Source organism: Apium graveolens, chromosome 1 (assembly GCF_009905375.1).
Source record: "Apium graveolens cultivar Ventura chromosome 1, ASM990537v1, whole genome shotgun sequence".
In the NCBI taxonomy this organism is placed as follows: Eukaryota; Viridiplantae; Streptophyta; class Magnoliopsida; order Apiales; family Apiaceae; genus Apium; species Apium graveolens.
The window spans coordinates 178,319,725-178,340,235 of NC_133647.1; the positions used below are offsets into that span (position 1 = coordinate 178,319,725).

The 20,511-nt window shown below is 34.1% G+C and overlaps 2 protein-coding genes across 4 annotated transcripts; one reads left to right on the top strand and one right to left on the bottom strand.

Moving 5' to 3' along the window:
• The first annotated feature begins 1,844 nt into the window (after window positions 1-1,844).
• Window positions 1,845-6,780, top strand: LOC141722423 (protein POOR HOMOLOGOUS SYNAPSIS 1). Its single transcript, XM_074525041.1, has 8 exons — window positions 1,845-2,261; window positions 4,473-4,589; window positions 5,028-5,093; window positions 5,225-5,328; window positions 5,437-5,633; window positions 5,726-5,781; window positions 5,946-5,973; window positions 6,437-6,780. Exons 1-8 carry the CDS (start codon window positions 1,983-1,985, stop codon window positions 6,496-6,498), a joined length of 909 nt encoding a protein of 302 aa, XP_074381142.1. The 5' UTR covers window positions 1,845-1,982; the 3' UTR covers window positions 6,499-6,780.
• A 7,104-nt stretch (window positions 6,781-13,884) lies between these two features.
• Window positions 13,885-17,720, bottom strand: LOC141672077 (uncharacterized). 3 transcript variants are annotated; one of them, XM_074478590.1, is made up of 6 exons: window positions 17,287-17,720; window positions 16,948-17,166; window positions 16,606-16,728; window positions 16,251-16,438; window positions 14,800-15,771; window positions 13,885-14,083 (listed from the first exon to the last, which is right to left on the bottom strand). In XM_074478590.1, exons 1-3 carry the CDS (start codon window positions 17,321-17,323, stop codon window positions 16,691-16,693), a joined length of 294 nt encoding a protein of 97 aa, XP_074334691.1. In that variant the 5' UTR covers window positions 17,324-17,720; the 3' UTR covers window positions 13,885-14,083; window positions 14,800-15,771; window positions 16,251-16,438; window positions 16,606-16,690. The 3 variants fall into 3 exon arrangements, with proteins under 3 accessions (XP_074334691.1, XP_074334687.1, XP_074334680.1); XM_074478586.1 differs by having other exon boundaries at window positions 17,450-17,711; XM_074478579.1 differs by having other exon boundaries at window positions 16,948-17,711.
• Between the last annotated feature and the right edge of the window lie 2,791 nt (window positions 17,721-20,511).

A 20,511-nucleotide genomic window follows, 5' to 3' on the forward strand; every position in this document is an offset into this window, starting at 1 on the left:
AAATAATTTAGTACAGAAAGAAAATAATTTACCAATATTTTTAACATAGTAGTCGTTAATGAAAGCTACTATTCTCCTCTGCCCTACATATAAATCATGATTCTAAATTCTGATATTTCCGCTTTTATCTGATCAATCTTCGACAACATGTATGATGTGATTTTTGAAATTTGATTAATCTGTGAATTATACAGTATATTGCAAATAAATTCTTGGATAAAAAATATATTATTAGTTAAATTTAAATAACTATAAATTATATAATATGATAAAAATATATTATTTTTTAAATAACTAATAAAATAAGGGCATTAAATATAATGTAATTAAAATATTAAAATAAATCCAATATTTTCCAAAATTAACCCTTATTTTCCCATTGGTATCTTTACCCATTAGTTCAGGTTATGGATAATTACAATTTTGGTTAAAACTTTTTTTTACATTCTCAAGTCCCTCAACATGTGCATTACTTTTTGAAGTTTAAATTATACACGAAGACCATTCTGATAATTTAATACTAATATAAATATAACACGAGAAAATTATAATATCTTATACTCCCTTGATTCCATCCAATTTTTTTAGAAAATTGGGGTCAGATTTGCCACACACTTTAAATCTTGTAGAATATAGTTGTCTATTTTTCTTTTAATTTTTCTTCTTCTAAACTAATAAATATCATTCAAATTTTTGTAGAAAAAAAATTTAAAAATAAATTATGAAAATATAGTTTATAATAAATTTAAAGTTAAATATATTGTTCAAATTTTTAATAAAAAATTTAAAAAATAAATTACAGAACTATAGTTTATAATAATTTTAAATTCGTATAAAGAGAAAACAAAGGTAATGAATCGAGTGGGAGTTATTAAATTTTAAGAATAATTTAATTTTTTTAGTTGAATATAGCGCTTTGAAAATTTTGAAGTTTTATATCATTTTGTAGTGATAAGACCTTTTTTTTTTGAATAAGTCATATAAGACTTAGATTTATATATTTAATTTTTGTTAGGATATAAAAATTTTCATAATTATTATTTTAAATACAACACATATACATCCTTTTATGTAACAAAAAGAAACTAAGTGAAAAATCTTCCATTGAAAAATTTATAATTAAAATATATTATGTATAAATACATAAAAAAATGTGGTGTTATCCGAGAAAAAGACCGACTAATCAAACTCACTAAAATAGGCACACTATTCAATTTACTGATATACCCTTAATATGTCAAAAGCAGTGTTGTAAAAAACGCATTAAGCGGACGCTTAAGCGGGGATTTAAGCAGAATCGGAGGTCAAAACGCTTGGATTAGTGCAAAATCGGATATTTAAGCGTTTAATAAAATTTAAGCGGGTTTAAGCGGCTCTAAGCGGAATTAAGCGGATTTTGACTGATTAAGCGGTTTTTGACCAATTAAAAGTGGAATTAAAAATAATTAGAAAAAAATAAATCTTATTTTTAAAAAAAGTATAATTTGATATTTTTAAATGTTACTTGTATTTTTTAAGTTGATTATGACTTTATGAATGATTATTTTATTGATTTATTATAATACGTGAATGTTATCTCTTTATTCAAAAAAAATATTTATTACTTTTAATATATACATATTTATTTATTTATAATCCGATTAAGCGTCCGCTTTTAAAACCGTTTAAGCGCTCGCTTTAGCGCTTAAGTGCTAGAAGGTGACCTCCCCGCTTAGGTCCGATTTGCGTTTTTTACGGCACTAGTCAAAAGAAGTTGAAGGACGTTAACAGAAGTTAGCGGAAGTATGCTTATTGCAAGAATTCTCAAATTTCAGCATGCTTTTCGCTAGATACTAAAATTTGGATTTGGATACACAAAGTGCACCAACCTGAAAATTAAGGTACACAGTCTGCTAATTACTCTTCATTTTAAATACCAACCAGCGCTGATCGCTCCCTTGACCCCAAAACCCCCAAATAAAACCCAAACACATACACACAAAATGGCGGGAAACTGTACAACATCAATGGAGCTAGCAATAATAAACAAAAACAAAACCAATTTAAACACCATTAGAGATCAATACGAAGTAGAATACTCTCGATTCTTCAATCCTCACACTCCTTCATCAACTCATCCTTCTCTCACTCCTCTTAAATCCACCAGAGGCAACTGGATCTCCTCCTCTTCTTCCGATTCTCTCGTCTCGCTTCGTGTTTTCGCTGCTTCCTTCGATCGTCGTAGCTTCGTTCTCCTCGCCTCTCTCGGTCGCAAAGTTCTCGTAAATTTCTCATTTCTCCTCCACACATTTATTTTTATGAAATTTTGTTGTGCTAGGGTTTGATATAATTCATTCCTCTGTTTTAGTATCCGTTACGGAGATTTTGTGATTTGTTTGTCGATATGTTTCGTATATTGTAGTTGTAACCGTGTTGAGACTAGCTCGATGTCTAGTAAAATTTTGATTTTCTATACTATTAGTCTCAATTACTGTTATGTTACTGGCTCATGAGATTTGATTTTCCTCTGTTTTTAGTTTCGGTTTAGGTTACGGAGTTTTTGCAATTTGTTTGTCGATATGTGTGGTTGTAACCGTGTTCAGTCTAGCTCGATGTCTACTAAAATTTTGATTTATATACTGTTGTATCCGGTACTATTATCTTACTGTTTCATGAAATTTAATTTCCTTCTGTTTTTAGTTTCGGATTAGGTTACGCAGTTTTTTTATCGTGGTCCGTGAGTCGCCAATTACATGATTGTTTTCCTATATTTTGCTCGTTTTTCTGTCATCGTGTGTTGATTACTGTGAGATCGATTATGTCTAGTAGGAGGAAGTTTTTGATTCTGTAGTATTATGTGTCGATTACTATTGTGTTATTATTTCGTGAAATTTGATATCCTCTGAATTGGATTTAGGACTGAGCATTCGGTTCGGTTAACCGAATACAGCACCGAAATAACCAAAATAATTCGGTTTTTTAAATTCGGTTATGGTTTTATGTGTTATTCGGTTTTTCGGTTTTAAGTGTTATGGTTCAGCTGAAGGAGTTTTCTCTGTTGTTTCTTGTTTTCTGTGATTGCCTTGTCAATAGATGTGTTAATTCTGGGATCGATTATTTAATAAAGTTTTAGTATGTTCTGATTTCTCTGCACTGTCTTGTTAGTATTTATGAAGTACTAAACAAGTTTCAGTCATCTTACGGAGTTTATACCATGTCAAGTGCTTATCTATATGATCTATGTTGATTACTCTGTTGACGCTACGCTTGATTATGCCTAATAAGTTTCTGATTTCTCCAGTTTTAAGTATCCATCATAGAATTACTGATATGTTGGAATGTTAGAGTTTCATAAAATTCAATTCTATATCAGGTCCAGAGTTGTTGCTTAACTACATGATTCGCCTCGCTATATATTCTCACTTACGATCGTTTGTTAATTACTGTGCTTAGACTTGGTTACTTTCTAATAAGTTTTCGATTTCTCTTATGTATCAGTTACTGTTTTGTTAGAAATTAGAATTCTACAAAAAATTCCTGTGTATGAGTTTCTGCTCTTGATACAGAGTTTTCTTATTGTTCATACTTTAAACAACAGTTTCTATAACTATGCAATTCGTTCTCCTCCTTTTTTTGTTCTCTTATGATGGCACGTTATTAACTATGATAAGGCTAAGCTCAATTATGGTTTGAATCAAATTTACTTCATTTGTGGGAGTTTTTCCCTTGTTTCTTCTCTGAACTATAATCTGCCCCACTCCTGGATCGAATCTTCTTTATTGTCTCGTTTTTTTCTTGATTACATATTCAATATTATGTTAGGCTAAGCTTGATTGTGATTTATCTGAACCTGACATTAACTGAGATTTTTGTGCTTAAAATTTAAATGTAAATTCAAATATTCAGTAATCGTTTTATGCCACCACCGTATGCTTGCTTCCTATATGAATACACTTGAAGTTTATCTGAATGTGAAATGATAGAGTGATATGACTTGCATCTAAATAATGAGCTAAAGATAAATAAGGTTTTCTTTTGTGTATTGTCCTCTTTATTTGCCCTTCCCATTTTATCATTTCTTGGGTCAACTTTTCATTTGTAAATATATATGTTGTGACTGTTTTTTTCATTACCAGTCCTTTGACCAAACACGTGTTCCTCCTAGAGAAACTAATCTTAATAAAATTGATCCAAGAAGTAGTGGGAAAGAATTTGATTTATGAAGTATTACTGGCGTTATCTGTTTTGCTTGTGTGTCATTTCTCAAATATCTAATATGTTTATCTTCAGCTATGTTACTTGAATTTGTATTGTTTCACTTTGCTTACAAGAACCAATCATAAATTTTTGTGCTTTAGTGAGTGGGTTTATGATACATGCTAAATGGGTATTGAATTATGTGAGATGTTTGGCAGCTCTTTTTCTGTGCTGATCCTATTTGCAGCTGGAATCACTGTTGCTTTTTCTTAATGTCGGTCATTAATATCTTGCAGGAGGAGCACTACATCTCAAAGCTGCATTTTACGTGGCCTCAGGTGTCATGTTTATCTGGATACCCTGCCAGGGGGAGCAGAGTTGTATTCTTTAGTTACAAAGACTCTGCAGGCCAGGCAAGCTAATATTATGACAGACCTAGTACAGTTTTTATCTTCTAATATATTAAATTGTACGAGGTTATGTTTGAAGGCAAAACTAGATCTCGATCCCCCCCCCCTCTCGCTATTTGCTTTTCCAATTGAACTTTATTACTTATGCTAGAAAAATATTCTCCATCCACAGAATATACTGCATTGTAGGTTTTGTTTAATTTGTAGTTTGTTTTACCTCCAGGTGTTTTATATGTGTGTTTGGAAAGATCTGTCTTTGAGTGTACCACATACATTTTTTATGCAACATGTTTGGCACAGTTTTACTCGCGGTGGACCTAGTTTTAGCAACACCACTGCAAATGATTGTGCCGGAAATTGATATCCTATGGTGCACTGCATATTCTATGTACAATCCTGATAAAATTTGTGATTAATTTTTCTTCTTTTACGTGTTTGCAGGTCCAGAAATTTGCCCTTCGCTTTTTGTCGGTTTATGAAACAGAACAGTTTATAAGCTCATTAAAGGTATATGTATTGATTTGTTTGCTGTGCCTTGTGTAGATATGTGAGTGATATGTCAAGTTGAATGTTATATCCGTGTACTTGCTTGTCATTTCACTTCCTTCCATTATAAACATGTTATGTTCGTCTATCAGGAGATCTTGGACGATTCAAGTGATGCTGGAGAACCCTCCAGTAACTTTGGATCTGCTCGATCACCTCCATCAGAGTGCGTAATTTCAAGTGAATCTCTGTATCGGTGAGAGAAGTTTCTTTATCTTGCTCTGTTGCATATGTGTAATTCAAGTCAATTACTACTATTCGAGTGTGATATAGACCAAGTAATCTATACCGTTGATTGGTGCAGACCTACCAAGGATTGGAGCCCTTTGCCTTCTGCTAGTACTCAGTCCCATCAAATTTCATCAATTTTGAATCTAGAAGCTCCCCAAATCTCAAACCCGCTAGAAACCATATATTATAATCCTGTTGGGGCTACTCCTTCCAATTTTCCTCCTAGTTTCACATCTTTACTGATGAACTGTAGCCCTGCTGTCCAACAAGGTAGACTGCTACCCATGTCTACATCAATATTGTTGTAATGTAGCTTGAACTGGTGATGTACACTGATCCGTTCATTTGTTGTGTATATGTAGCTGCTGGCGCCCAACCGCCTGTCATAGAGGATGCAGATCTGAAAGATCAAATTGCGGTAACTTTGTTTATGCTGCAACTCAATATCAGTACTAATTAAGTTTCATTCTTAAAAGAATATATATATATATGGTCTTTGTTTTCATTGGCCACATTCAAATTAATCTCCATCATCAAGTGAATACTTACTGATTGACTTTTTTTTATCTTGCTCTTGGGCAGAGGTATCTGGGGGACTCCTCTTTTCAAGGTATGTCTGCTTTATATTGTCCTTCTTAATTTTCCTGAATAATAAGGTTATTACTTGCATGATGCCACATATTCTGTACCTTAGCTTACAGAAGAAGAAAAATTGGTATTTTTAAGCTATATTCGCTTGTATTAAAATGCATTGCCCTACTTACACAACTAAAAGGGCATGTACTTTCAGTCTTTCGCGATATTTTTTCACCCTTGCTTAATGTATCAAATGTAAGAGCAAAATGATATGAATATAGAAAAAAAGTGATGTTAAGTTTTAGTGATAATTTTTCACACTTGCTTAATGTATCAAATGTAAGAGCAAAATGATATGAATATAGAAAAAACGTGATGTTATGCTTTAGTGGAGTTAGAGTTACTTTGTTCATACGTGCGCCAGAAGACCATTGTGTTTTATTTCTAACTGTTTGAAATTCTGATTAATTAAGTGGTGTTTGTTATGCCATATTCAGATATGCTGATGAAAGTACAGAAGGTCTTCAGCGAAATTGGAGATGATTTGACGATAGGATAATGCAAGCTTCTGCAGCCTTGGGAACCCATCTTGTTGCCTATCTTTAGTAACTGATAAACAAACACTGCATGGATCATATAGCAATACTATTATGAGCTGAAGTATCGGGATTTTCTTTAAAAGGATTGGGATTAGTAAAGTTTTTGTTGTTAAAGTATTGATACATGTATGTGAGCCTATCATGTTAATATTGTTTTAATGAGTGTGAGATGAAAGAAGATTGTAACGAAATTGTTTTTACTGCCAGTATCAGTTACAGTATAAAGAAGAAGAGAAGCGGCAGAAAATAATTATTCTACGACCCGGCGGGAAAATAATTATATAGACAACAAAAAGGTGCATGTATGATCTATCGATCTATATCGGTACATAGAGTGCACAATTTCTAAACTAAATAGTAGTTGTAATTTAGAACAAAAATTATTTTAAATATCAAACTAATACTGAGATTCCAATTTTTCTTTGATATGAATACTAAAAAATTGATAATTATATATCTTCTTAACTTCTAATATACTAGTTCAGAAGTTAAAAAAAATTAAAATGAGAATGAGAATGCATAGACGATGATAAATCTTGAATAATCTTACATTGGTAAAATTTTCATTTTTAGATTTTACTAATACAAAACCACTCTTTTTGGAGAAGAAATAACTATTTTTTTCAAAAAAAAGGACATTATTTTTCCCGATTCACTTTTTTAATTTTAAAAACACCTTCATTTAGTGTTTGTAGAACAAAAAACATTTTGGTAATTACTTGATATAATTTTTCATTTCACCTAAAAAATATAAGATAATTTGATTTTAATTTTTTGAACTATCGTTAAGCCAAAATTAATAAATTGCTGACACAATTGTTATGAAACAGGTGACCACATTTGAATGAACAATTTTTTTTGTTAACATCAAAACCATCAAATCAAATTGCACAAACGTCGCTTTCAATAGTTTTAACAACAATTTTTGTTTTGTTTTTGTTAGGAGATACATTCACGTTGTTATTTACAAAGATTTTTGTTTTGCTTTTGCTAGATGATACATTGACAGAGGGGCTTTTGTTTTGCTTTTGTAAAGAGATGCATCATCTTTACGGGAATATTTATCATCACAGATCAAGATGAACAAGGTGAGAATTGAGGTGTATGAATATTGAACGGTAATGTTAATTTATATAAAAATACATTGAACAAATTATTTTTATTCTTGTTTTGAATTCAGATTTTGTAAATTTATATACAAAATGACGGATTTTTAATTTTACATAAACCGGTATTTAATTTAAATGTATGACTGTTAGTTCCAAAGTATCGTAGAAGGGGAGTTTGAATATGATACCTACAATCTTTTTCGATTCGTTTCAAGTTCTTCGTTATAAGTATGGAATTAAAATAGACACAAAATAATTCGAGGAATATATTATTTTATTAATATAAATCTTAAGGTTGCTACCATCTAATCAATGAGTTTATTAGCTACAATAAATTCAACAGCACAATTTTGTGTTTACAAGCTTAATAAATGAAGTCTCTAATAGAGTTTCCGTAAAAGACTTTCTGTTAGCCGAGGAAGATAATCAAAATGAATTAAATTCATTTGCTGCTTTGTAGTCTTCAATTTCCATTGGACATGTGGCATAATTGTATCCACATATTCCTTTGAATTGCTGCATTTGTAATCAATAATAATACAACCAAGTAGCTACTTGCGACCTGTATCAGCAGTGTAGAGAAGTAGTTACTTGCGACCTAGTCTTTCCATGTTGATAAGTTAGTTGCGACCAGGAATGCTAAGTAAGTTGCCTTAGCCAAATTCTCCACACAAACTTACTCGCGACCTTCCTTTCCTAGAGCAAGGTTACTTGCGACCCTGAGGTTCTGCCTTAGTCACTTTTCCCTTGCAAGATACTTGCGACCTGTCTTTCCCTGTACAGCTTACTTGCGACCTTGCAGCTTCCTGTATGAGTTACTTGCGACCTAACCTTTCTCTGTTCGTAAGTTAGTTGCGACCAGGAAGGCTAAGTAAATTGCCTTAGCCAAATTCTCCATACAAACTTACTTGCGACCTTTGAAAAAATCTTGTTTCCAATAATTGTACCAACAATTAATGTTTCTTCTGTATAAGTGAATTAAACCTTTTATGATATGCTGATATTTGGTGCACTGGTCTGATTCACAAACAACTAGCATGAACTGATATAATTCAATTTCCTTGACAATTCTGAACTGATACATCTTGGTTGATTATTCATTGCTTCAATCACTGAACCTCTGATCTTTAATGCTTTAAATCAAATCATTTCACTGACACTGGAAGTCCTTTGACATCTTATTCTTCATGGAGGCTTGAACATATTAATGAACTTCTTCCTATAACCTGGATACGGAATTAGAGCATTAATTCCATCTTTTGATCCTTTGTGTTTATCCAGTCTTCATCTCCAGGGTTCCTATGCTTCACAATTTAATATTATTTATCTGTTTATGTTTCATGTTGATTTATAATTCCTCGTTTACATATTGCGTTACATTATGCTTTACAATCTCCCCCTATTTGATTGTTAGAGTCCGACAAGCAAATCCCTAAGGATAACTCAACTGACAATAAGAAAAAGTACAACCTCAAAACAGATAGAGATATTAAATACATTTTGGATTATATATTCAATTCTAGAATTCTTAAATTACAAATTACAAAGAAGTGTTCCTCTGGTCTGAACAGGTAATCTAAGTCTTCTTTGTTTTTGTCTTCTTGAGCTTCTTACCTTAACTATCTTCTCCTTCTTGAGTGAATTTAGTCTGAACAGACTTTCTCTTGAGCGCTTTCTTTTTGGGATCTGTTGATTTTGTTGAATATGGAAGAGATGATCCTTTGTTTCCATTCAAAAGGTCATCCAGTCTAGCTTGGACCAAATCACGAGCTTCTATTTCAAGTGCATTAATGGGAGGTGAATTATTCAATTCATTAAGCATCATATGAAGATATTTGACTTTGGAGCACTTAGGAACAAGCTCAAACAACATTGTAGATCTTTTTGTCATTACGAAGACTGTTATCCTTTTAGGATGTCCTCGTACTCTTTTAGTGTCGTTGATCGATTCTTCTTCCACTACCTCATCAAGTATCTTTATGATTGGAATCAAAGCAATCTTGTCCTTCTTACATGTGGAGAGTTTGACATCCATCAAGGCTTGATGTATTGTTTCTGATCCGCTTATTCTGAAATCATTGATCTTAATCTTCGCTTTATCAATCTCAAAGACTAGATCCCCTTCACTATTAGTGCTGATGATAGTTTCACTATCTTTTAGGATTAATTTATGGCTCTCCACTTATGAACACCATCTCATGATAAACTCTGTTAAGTTTCTTCATGTTCTTCTCTGAATCCCTGATCATTTTGTCATTGAGCCTATAAGCATATAGAACTTCAGCAGCTCCAAGGTCTTCTTCTGATCTTTTGACTCCCGGTGCCTCCAATTTTGCTCTTTTGCTCCTGAGTTGACTTTCCAGGAAAGTGAGTTGTAGAAAACGAATAGATCTTATATGTTGATCAGACAAGGTGATGTTTTGCATTCTGCTATCTGCAAATACTTTGATCATAAATGGATAAGAGAATGCTTGAGGAGACACATCCATCATCATCTTTCGAAACTTGTCTCTGAAGTATTCATTTTCATTCGATTTCAACCAAGGGATTTTGATGCTTAGACAAACAGTTCCACAATATTTAGCTTCTTCAATACACTAGTAGAGATCTTTATTTGGAGTCCATCTTTGTGATTGACAGTGATTTTCCATCCATTCTTTAGAATATTCACAGTGGTACCAGTGATTATCCTATTGAACTGATCATAGAACTCATGAATATTGGGATAATTCTCTTTGTACTTCTCCACAGTGTTTAGAAGATTCCTGTTTCCAGGGTCTAACTTATGATAGTTTTTATATTCTTCCATTTTCCTTTTTATCACATCCCATTCCTTTCATTTCCTGTTAGCCCGAAGATATGATTCTCTTGCTTCTCTGGCTTCCCATCTCTGTATAGCTCTTGATCTTTCAATATCTCCTTGAATTTCTTCATAAGATCGGTTGAGCTTTTCCGGCAATCCATAGAACAAACAGTCATCCGAGAAGGCATCTTCATCTTCAAATTCCTCGTCCTCAGATATAACCTTTTCTCTTCTGTCATCACTTCTTCAAATCTGGGTTCATACCCCTTAGGAACATCGCTCTCATCTATCTCTCCTTCCTCCAGCTCATACTCTGAGAATAGGGGCTTTGGAGCATATATCTCCGACAGAAGATTCATCTGAGTCGTAATGACTTTGCTCAGAGGATCTTGTTTTGATGTTGATTTCTCCCCCTGAGTTGTAGAACTCTTCTAAGCAGCATGTCTTGACTTTAATAGCACCCTTTCATCAATATTTTCCTCTTCTTCTTCCTTTTCATCCGACAGCCGACCCTATGAGCTAGCTTACCAACTCATCTCCAAACTCATCATATCCAGAATCAGCTGCTTGAAAAGCATCTTGAATTAAGTTCACAGAAGCAACTACTTTTTCTTGCTCCGCCCATTTCTCCCCCTCAGTTGTGTTATCTTTCAGAGCTGGGGTTGATTGAGCAGGCAAGATCAAGACATAGATCTCTTGAGTATATGGTTCTGAAACAGACACTTGCTTGTTGATTGAGGTCTTTGGCCCAATACTGGCAAAAGCTATTTCAGTGGAGACAGGGATTGGCGCTTGCTTGCTAACTGAGATCTTTGGATCAATATTGGCAATTGCCTTTCCCTTTCCTGAGTGAGAGATAGATTGCTCCACGAATTTCCGTAAACTAGCAAATGATGCTGGTTGAAGTTCAAGTTGTTTGGAAAGACGTGCAATCTAGTGATCCTTGATAGACAGTTCATCTTTGAGATACTGATCCTTGCGAGCCAGTTGTTCTTTGAGATAGATATCTTTAAATGCTAACTGATCTTCAAGGTAAGATTTTGTTACATACTATGACATATCTATATGTGTGATTTGGTAGGTAGGTGTCTCACGGGCTTCTCGCAGTGTATCACTCAGCACTCTTTCACTCAGTTTAGGGTTTTGTGTTTCACTCAACCTCACGGATTCACTCCGCTCATAGCTCTGAGATCCAGAAGATGTACCTGCAGGAAACACTGGAGCCATCCTTAAGGAGGTCAGCAGTGGTGCAATGGGAGTTCGTGATTCCCGATCCTTGTTCAAGACAAGTTGCATGTCATCATGAGACAAATGGTCCAGAGTTCGAATCTATGGGAAGATCATTGAGGCCGTCATATTTGGCATCTGTTCCTCAACTTCCTCTAGTGTCGGTCAAGACACTTTCCCCGTGGGCTCACCAGTTGAATATGGTTCATCGCCAATGGGTTGCCGATCCGCACCTACGTCAGATCCCCTATCTGCAAATGCATCCAGGTTTATTAGTCCTGGGGAGGTAAGTGTTGTGCTAGATGTGGCAGCGATTACAGCACTCTCTCCTAACACCTGTGAAGGCAGTTGATCCATTCACAGATCTTGAATAGGATATTTTAACCATAATATGGTTGAATTGTAGCGACTGGAAAATTCGCGATGTGATTAAGTGCATAAATATACTTTTGTGTTGTAATTATAAATTATGTGAATAAAACGTGATTATTAGTTGCTATGTGAAGTAGAATGTTTAAAAGAATGTTATATTCCAGTGAGGTGTCAACTGGTATAAGAGAATGATTGAGAAGCGTAGTTGAAAACGCTCAGCGTCGGACTGTCAGAGAGGACGTGACCCGTTACGCGAAAAGTGTATATTAATAAAAAAAAGGAATTTTTTATGATTGAATGTGTTATGATATGAGTCATGATATTTGAATACGTGTTATTACTTGAAAATATGTTTGATCAAGTGCTCTGGTTATTTTTAAATGATTTTAAGGAATTTATTTGATTTAAAATAAGGTTTATTGAACCTTTATATATTTTTATAAAATTATCCAAGCATGATCAAGACATGAGAGTGGTTTTGTTATCTTCAAAATATTCCTAGAGACTTTCTAAAAATGATAGATAAAATTATTTGGTGCTCGGTGTATTTTAAAATGATTTTCTTGAGTCATAATTCTATTTCGAGCGTAATTTTATAAAATTCATATAAAATAAACCGTACGCTCAAAAATTATTTTAAAATGTGTCCAGAAAGCTAATTTCGAGATCTATGTTCTAAAATTATTATTCATTTCATTCCCATCTTCTCTGAGAGAGTTATTCATTATTTAAATTCATTTTTAGATTGAGAATAAAAGAAAGAAGGATTTGTTAATTACTAAAATGCCCCTGCTTTTCATTATAAAAACCCACCCTCCCCTTTCTTTTCTTTCTTTCTTCACCCGGCTCTCTTCTCTCTCTCTCCCTTCTCTCACTTTCTCTCATCTCTTTTTCTCTCTCACTCTCGAAGTCTCTCTCTCTCTTTCCTCTCGATTCGGAGCGTGAAGGCATTTAGTCTAGGAAAGGGAAATGTGTTCTAGGTGGCAGTAGTTCAACCCTCGTAAAGCAGGAAAGCAAATTCAGGCAAGTAACTCTGCCTACTAGTATAAGTTGTGTATTCAAAGGATATTGATGATGCCATGATAGAGTATTGATCTTTTATAACACTTGTGATAACTTGTTATTGATTCTTGAATCATGATATTGATTCTTGTACCTAACCTGTTATTGATCCTTTGAAACACCCTGATATTGTTCTTGTAACGACTTGATTTGCTTATTGTCCAAACCCTTATAATAACCATGTTGAGTCATATCCTGATTACCTATTGATTCATTTGGATACCTTGAATTTTCGTGAACCTCATAAGAATTTTTATGAACTCCCTTGCGTATTATTTCGATTAACCTAAATCCTTATACCATGATGATTTCTAGTAGTGTTCTGAATCCTTAACTTTCATACTTTGATTATCATTTGATCTCGACCATAGTATTGACCTTTGATTACTTTTGATTCATTCATCACTACGTCATAGATTGATTTAAGCAACCCCCAAACTGTGTTGCTATAGAACCAAAAAAATGTTGCTAAAGGACCAAAAAGGGTTAAGGCAACATCAAAGTTATGTTGACCCGTAACTAGTTAGTATAGGTATCTATAGTAACATAAAAAGTACTCTATTGCAACATACCATATTGTGTTACTATAGATGTCAATAGCAACATTTTTTGAACTCTATAGTAACATACTTATTATGTTGCAAAAGATCTAAGCATTTCTTTCATAATGGTAGGGCCCACATAATCATTTTTTAAAATTTTGTAGTTCTTTTGTTGCTTGTTTTTTCTTTAATTTTCATAAATATAATAATAAATAGATAAGTATTTCAATCTAAAATATAAATGAAAATATTGCAAGAATAATTAGAATAACAACTCAATTTAAATAATAAATATAAACTCGTGAATTGTTATTACAAAAAAATGAATAAATTTCTAATTAGACATCAATGTTCCATATTTCAGCTCGGCAGCACGATTTAGATCATAGTCATGTTCAGCGGCTTCCATCTCTAATTTGACTCTGTCAATCTACACAAGTAAAGAAAAGGTCAGAAAAAATTCAAACAGCATCTACATAAATTGATCATGTAATTGTGTAACGTGAGTCCTTTGACTTGGAAAACTGGAGAATTTGAAAAAAAATGCGAAAAAATGTAGAAATTAACATGTTATAGGTCCATATGAGAAGGCATAAATCTTGGTACAATCCAACAACTAAGAAGTAGCAAATTTTGACAAAAAAAGACAACCACTGAGGTGAAATGACAAAATTATTTCCGGAGCAAAACATCAAGCAGGTAAGTTGACTAATAAATGTAACAGACAATAAAATCAGCTACAAATCCGTCAATAAGTATGTAAGTGCATTAAGAATAATATTTCAACGTAACATAACCAAGTTCCGCATCAATCAATTCAGGAATATTAGCCTCTACCCATACTAATAGATTAATCCTACCATGTATCATCTTTACGTTTCATACTCAGAATACCAATAAGGAGTTCATCTCATTGTTTTACATATTATTACAGACAAATCACGAATCAATGGCTTATACATCATGTCTTAGACTTGAGCTGCTGTAAGACTTGGTAGTCGATATTCATTTCAACTTAAATATTTAAACCAATGCATAACAAAACCTAAATAAACTCCTAAAATATCTATCGCTAATTCTTTAATACATATCATACAACTTAGTTTTACAAAGTAAAGAAAACTAAATAGAAAGAAGAACAAATACCTCTTTAACTTCCTGTGTGAGAAGAGGCACACTTTGGCAAAGCAATGCATTTAATCTTTCCTTCTTAAAATCAGAAAAGCTTGCTCCTAGAGTATTACAAAACAGGCACTGATCCCAGAACTACTTTCGTTTAACAAGGAAACAGTTCCTTCAACGGAAACAGTGACAATGTCTGTGGGGGTAGCCTATTGTAAACACTTCAACCTTCAAGGCCCTTCTAGTAACAAGTGAGTGGTGACCTTCAAGAGTTCTAATACCAGTTTGAGCTCTAATATATAGTGAGAAGTGAGAAACAAATCAATGAAAGAAAATAATCTGGTTTGATATCACCACCACGGGAAACATTAAATTAAATTGTGTAACTTTAACGATCTCTAAGTGCACACGTCAGACATTTGTCAACAAAATTTAAAATCTCTATACAAACAGATTAGTTTTAACTTATACTCTTCCTGCTCAATTATACCAATATGTATACCCACCTTAATTTATCAGCAGCATGGCAAACTTATGCACCAACATGAACACTTAACACCGCATGAACATTTCGTCAAGCGAAGTTTAAAACAATCTGGACATCGTGGTTGACATCCTTGGCTTTTAGATCCCGAGAAACAGTTGAAACAGCTACAACTTAAACATTTGATGCAGCTACAACTCAAACATTTGAAGCAGCAGCTAGGATATGGACATTTTAGGCAGCTAGGTTTTGAGCAATGTAAACAGCTAGGTGTCGAACATGTAAGGCATTTGGGCCACCTTAATCTGATTCCACAACAGCAGCAGCATTTGGTAGATTTTGCATCTGTAGCATTTGGTCCTTTTGGTCCTTTTGGTAAACGAAGAGTCTGGCGGATCTTTTTCAGGTGGACCTTAGTGGTCATGTTTTCCATTTCTTGGACAAACTTGCAGAGATGGTGAATGTAGTCTGGGTAGAGCTCCAGGTTGTAGTGACCACCACCTTTAATCCACCTTTAAGCATCAGATTCAAATAAATATTACAATCGCATACTATCTGTTTAATTGAAGCTCTAATAAAAAACCACATCTTAACAATCTATAGTAAGGCTGACAAAAGCATTCATACTCAACGCATATCTGTTGTCCCTCATAAAATAGTACATCAAAAAGAACTAAAATAAAAGAAACAAAATAAGGCAAACAGAAAATCCATTCAAAGAAACAAAATAAGGCAAAACCGTCGAATCTTTAGTACATCACAGTAATCATACAAGTGATAAACTACATAAATATACAACATATACATCAAAATGAAAATAACTGTATGCACACCAAGTGTTCGATAACTGTTCAGCAATAAAAAAACTCTAAATGTGTATATGCTCGGTACTGGAAAAAGTTAAAAATTAAAAAAAATAAAGTAAAATAAACCCCCTGGAAAGGGTTCAGGTTGTACCATCATGAAGATCATCAAACATCATCAGTCTAACCTGATTTCACGCCAATCAAATTTACAGAGATTCTGGTCACCTAACCACAGAACCGGGTCACACCAGAGCGTAGTGGCCAGAATGCAGAATGCAAATTATCGGGTTCTGGGAATTGTTTACTCATGAATTTGAACAGGACGCTTGTCCTCTTTTTTTGCCTCATCTTGTAACCTTTTAAGCTCCTTTTCCTGCCATTTATACAAATTTATATCAGAAAGTATGAAGAAAATGCAAACCAGTTGGAAATCATAGAAAATGCAAACAACGAAGATGTTTTATTTTCAAAAATAAATCCACATATCAAATACCTGCTGCAAGAAAAAAAACAAATTCACAGCTGGAAATGGTAACTTACGCTTTGCAACTTTTCCTTCTGAAGTTCAAGCTCAGACAGTTTCTTCTGCTTCTCAGCCTCGCGCTTGTTTTTTCTATTTGTTTGATTAACAAATTCTGATCACGTTTCCCACCTTTCTCAGCCCTACAAAAATAAGAGAATTTCAGTTCAGACAGAATATCTTCAGAAGTGAAAACAGTCCATGGTGGAGGACGAGAATCTCTGTGCAAACCATTACAAAGGTCTTCAGAAGTCGGAAAATTACATCCTTATAACTCAACTTAGCTTCAGCCTTCAAGGTTAACATATAAGTTTGTCAAATAGATGGATATCAATCAATCTAGAAGCAGTATTACTATTTACCTAGAACTAGAAGCAGCCAAAGCCATATACGACGAACTCCTCTCAGGCATTTCATCAAACACCTTAACCGCCTCCTCAAACTTGCCATTTCCCATGTATACATATCAAGAATTGCATTACACAAAGTAAGGCCCTTACGAATACCATTACTTTCCAGAAACAAGTGTAGCCACCTCACCAATCCCAAATCCAACTTTTTCACACAAGCAGAAAATACACCTACACATGGAGTAAAAATAAATAAGAGAATTAACAACAAACATATCCACATTAAGCGCAGTCTTCACTGCATTCCATGAACCACCCTCCCCATCTTATAATCCGAAACCTCAGCTACACCTTTAATAACAACAAGAAATGTGAACTTATTCGGCATTTCATCACACTGATAAAGCAACTGAACAAACAATAGCAGAGTTTGCACTGGTTCGATACTCGAAGAATATGCTCGAACAAGAACATTTCAAGTAAAAAGATTTGGTTGGGGAATTTGATCATACACCTTGCGTGCATACTCAATGCTCGAGACTGGAGGAAGCGCTAGAGAAGTAATTAGCTTGCTGGATGAAAAGGGGTCGAAGAATAAGCCAGTACGGAGCATATGGGCATGAATTTGTTGGAGATGTTTGAGGTTTCGACATTGAATTATGAGTGAAAGTGTAAAGAGAAGACAGGGGGAGAGAGTGAGGTCGAGTAAAGACAGGGGGAAAGAGATAGTGAAAGTGGAGGGTTTTGATTTGGTCTATTTGATTTTTTTAAACTGTACAAAAATTTCGTTTGCCGCTCCTTCAACCAAATTAAGCCGCCTTCCCTGATTTTATCTTTTTCCAATTTTTTCATATTAATTATAAATATTATAAAAAAATTAAAATAGACACATTACATTTATGATAATATAATAAATTTATTGATTTAATTAAATTTTAAAAGTTCATAGTTTGACAAATAAAATTTTAAGTAATTTCAATCAAACTTTATTAGTTTTAATACTAATTAAGTAAAATGTCTTAATTATATATTCAAATAAATTATTTTACTTGTTACAAAATGTTCATAAGTCAATTATTTGATATAATATTATTTTTCAAGACGAATCCATGAATTATTTATCCAAATGAAATATTTATAAAAATAAATTTTATTTTTGGTCTAAATTTAAAATTTATTGTATTCTTAGTCTATAACAACACATTATATCATGTTACCTCTACTTAACAATTCAGTGGTCTATGGTAACACAGTCCTTTAGCATTAGTAACCCACATAGTGTAGGTGTTGTGATGGCTGAAAATTTCATATTTATAATAACATAATCTAAGCCAACACCCCTACTCAAATGTTCAGTTATGCCATCTATGGCGTAGTGCATTCCTTTGAATTCTTGAAATTGAACTTAAGAATGATTTTCGACTCGAAAGAGTCTGAATGATTTCATATTCTTGGTAATAATAATATGAACTTAGTCAAACTTTTCTTTTCTAATATAAGGTTTTCCAAAATGAATTCCTGATAGATTGGATTGAAACGTAAGAGACTAGTGGGACTAGTCCAGTTATATAAGAGACTAGCGGGCTAGTCCAATTTAATGCTGAAATTATGCCATAGATACCTTAAAGATCAGATGGAGATCGGTACGGGCTGATCACCCGTATTATTTATGAAAGTTAAAGTAGTCCAATCAAGGGTTCCCTATCACTTTATAAAGAGAAATTGAATACCTTTACTCATCAATTGCTTCTTTGAAAATGAAATGCTTTAAAATGACTTGTGATGAGTTGATTATGTTATTGTTTAACATACAACTTTGAGAACCCTGTTTTTATTCTGATATTGTTAGCAATCATATAATTGATTCCAGAGTTAAATAGATTCTTGCTTTCTTCTTGAAAGATCCTTTGAGATCTAAATAATTATTTGTGATAAATGTCGGCTTTCACCCTATCTCGAGCCTTGATTCCTGAAAGCTCAAAACCTTTCTTCATAACCCCCCATTTGCCAAAGATAGAAATCTGCCACCTAGAGTCGTAAAGTGGAACGCCTTAGAAGTGATTTTGGTATATTGTTATTATTGCATTATAGAACTGTCATATAGTTACTTGCTGAGCTCTTTATGCTCATATATTTTGCTTTGTTCTAACCATGACAGTTAAGCGAGAAGATGGCCAGACTTAGGCACACTACTCGTAAGAGCGTACCTGGTGGCCCTTACCGTGTTGTAGGCTTCCAGATGTCAGAGCAGGTAGTACAGGTTGTGTGAGCAAGCGCTTTAAGTTGGAAGGTTGTATAGATACAATGGGTTAGCTGTCGGTTCCAAGTCGGAATCGATTGTGTAAATTAATTATTATTTTGGGTTGTAATATATATTATATGGTTGGTAGTTGTAATCTTATCTCAAACTTAATCCTGTTAGATCCTGTTAATAGCTTGGGGTTTATGCTTATTTAATGTTAGTTTAAATGGTGTGTGGGTCCTCATTTTCTAACCCCGAGATTGAGGGCGTCACAAGTTGGTATCGGGCTACAGGATCTAGTCCCTGAGACAAGTTAGGATGAAAGGTTATTTCGTGTATATATCTATATTGCGAGAGTGTTCGACTCATATAGAGTTGAGTTAGACTATTAGGTATAGTCTAAGTGAAGTGAATAGTTAAAGTAGCAACTAGAGTCAGGGTGTGAGTCAGTTGGAAGTCTTATTTAACCCTAACACTGTTTCTTGGTTGCTGTTTTGTGTTTTCTCTCAGGATCCCAGTAGTGGTAGTGATTCTGATTCAGAGATTAGTTTGACTGGTACCCCAGTGGACTCTATTCCACCCTCTTCAGAGGAGCCTGTGTATGTTAGTTCAGATCCGGAGGAGGATCCATCTGAGAGTAGTGAGATTCCTATGCAGATATCACCCTTGAGGACGGAGTCAGAGACCCCAGCCTCTGAGCCAGAGTCTGAGATGCCTAAGATTGTGACTGTTAGTGTTGGTGGCAAGTTAGCCCAGGATCGAGACTTTGTTTACCCCCGCATTCCTGAGTGGGGAGCTTTGGTGGATAGGCTAGCTCGAGAGTCTAGGCAGAGGACTTTAGTTGTGGAGGATGAGTGGAAAGCTAGGATTCAGTTGATGGAGCAGGTTGCCCAGAGGAGATTGGACGAGGAACCGTCCACTAGTGATGCTGATGTTGAGGCCCGGAGGCTGCATAAGATCATTCGCAGGATTTTGGTTGGGTTGAGAGAGATTCTGGATAGTTAGATAGTGTTGGTTAGGAGGGACATCTGGTGGAGCCCGTAGTTGTTATGGTTTCTTTTCAGCGCCAGCAGGCTTAGGGATACTTGGTCAGATGTTGAGATCCCTTTTTCATTTGTTTTGTTGTATTGTATTTCAGGACTTTGTATCATAGCGGTTGTTAGAAGTTAGGGGTAGATAGGGGGATGTTTTCCAGTTTTTCCTTTGTTTAACCCTGTTATATTATTGTACTTTAATTTCAGAACTTGTTGTAATCAAACATTTTATCTATGTACCTTTGGCTTGTTGAATGAATCAAATATCTTGTTTCTTGTTGTGAACCCTGGAAACCTTTA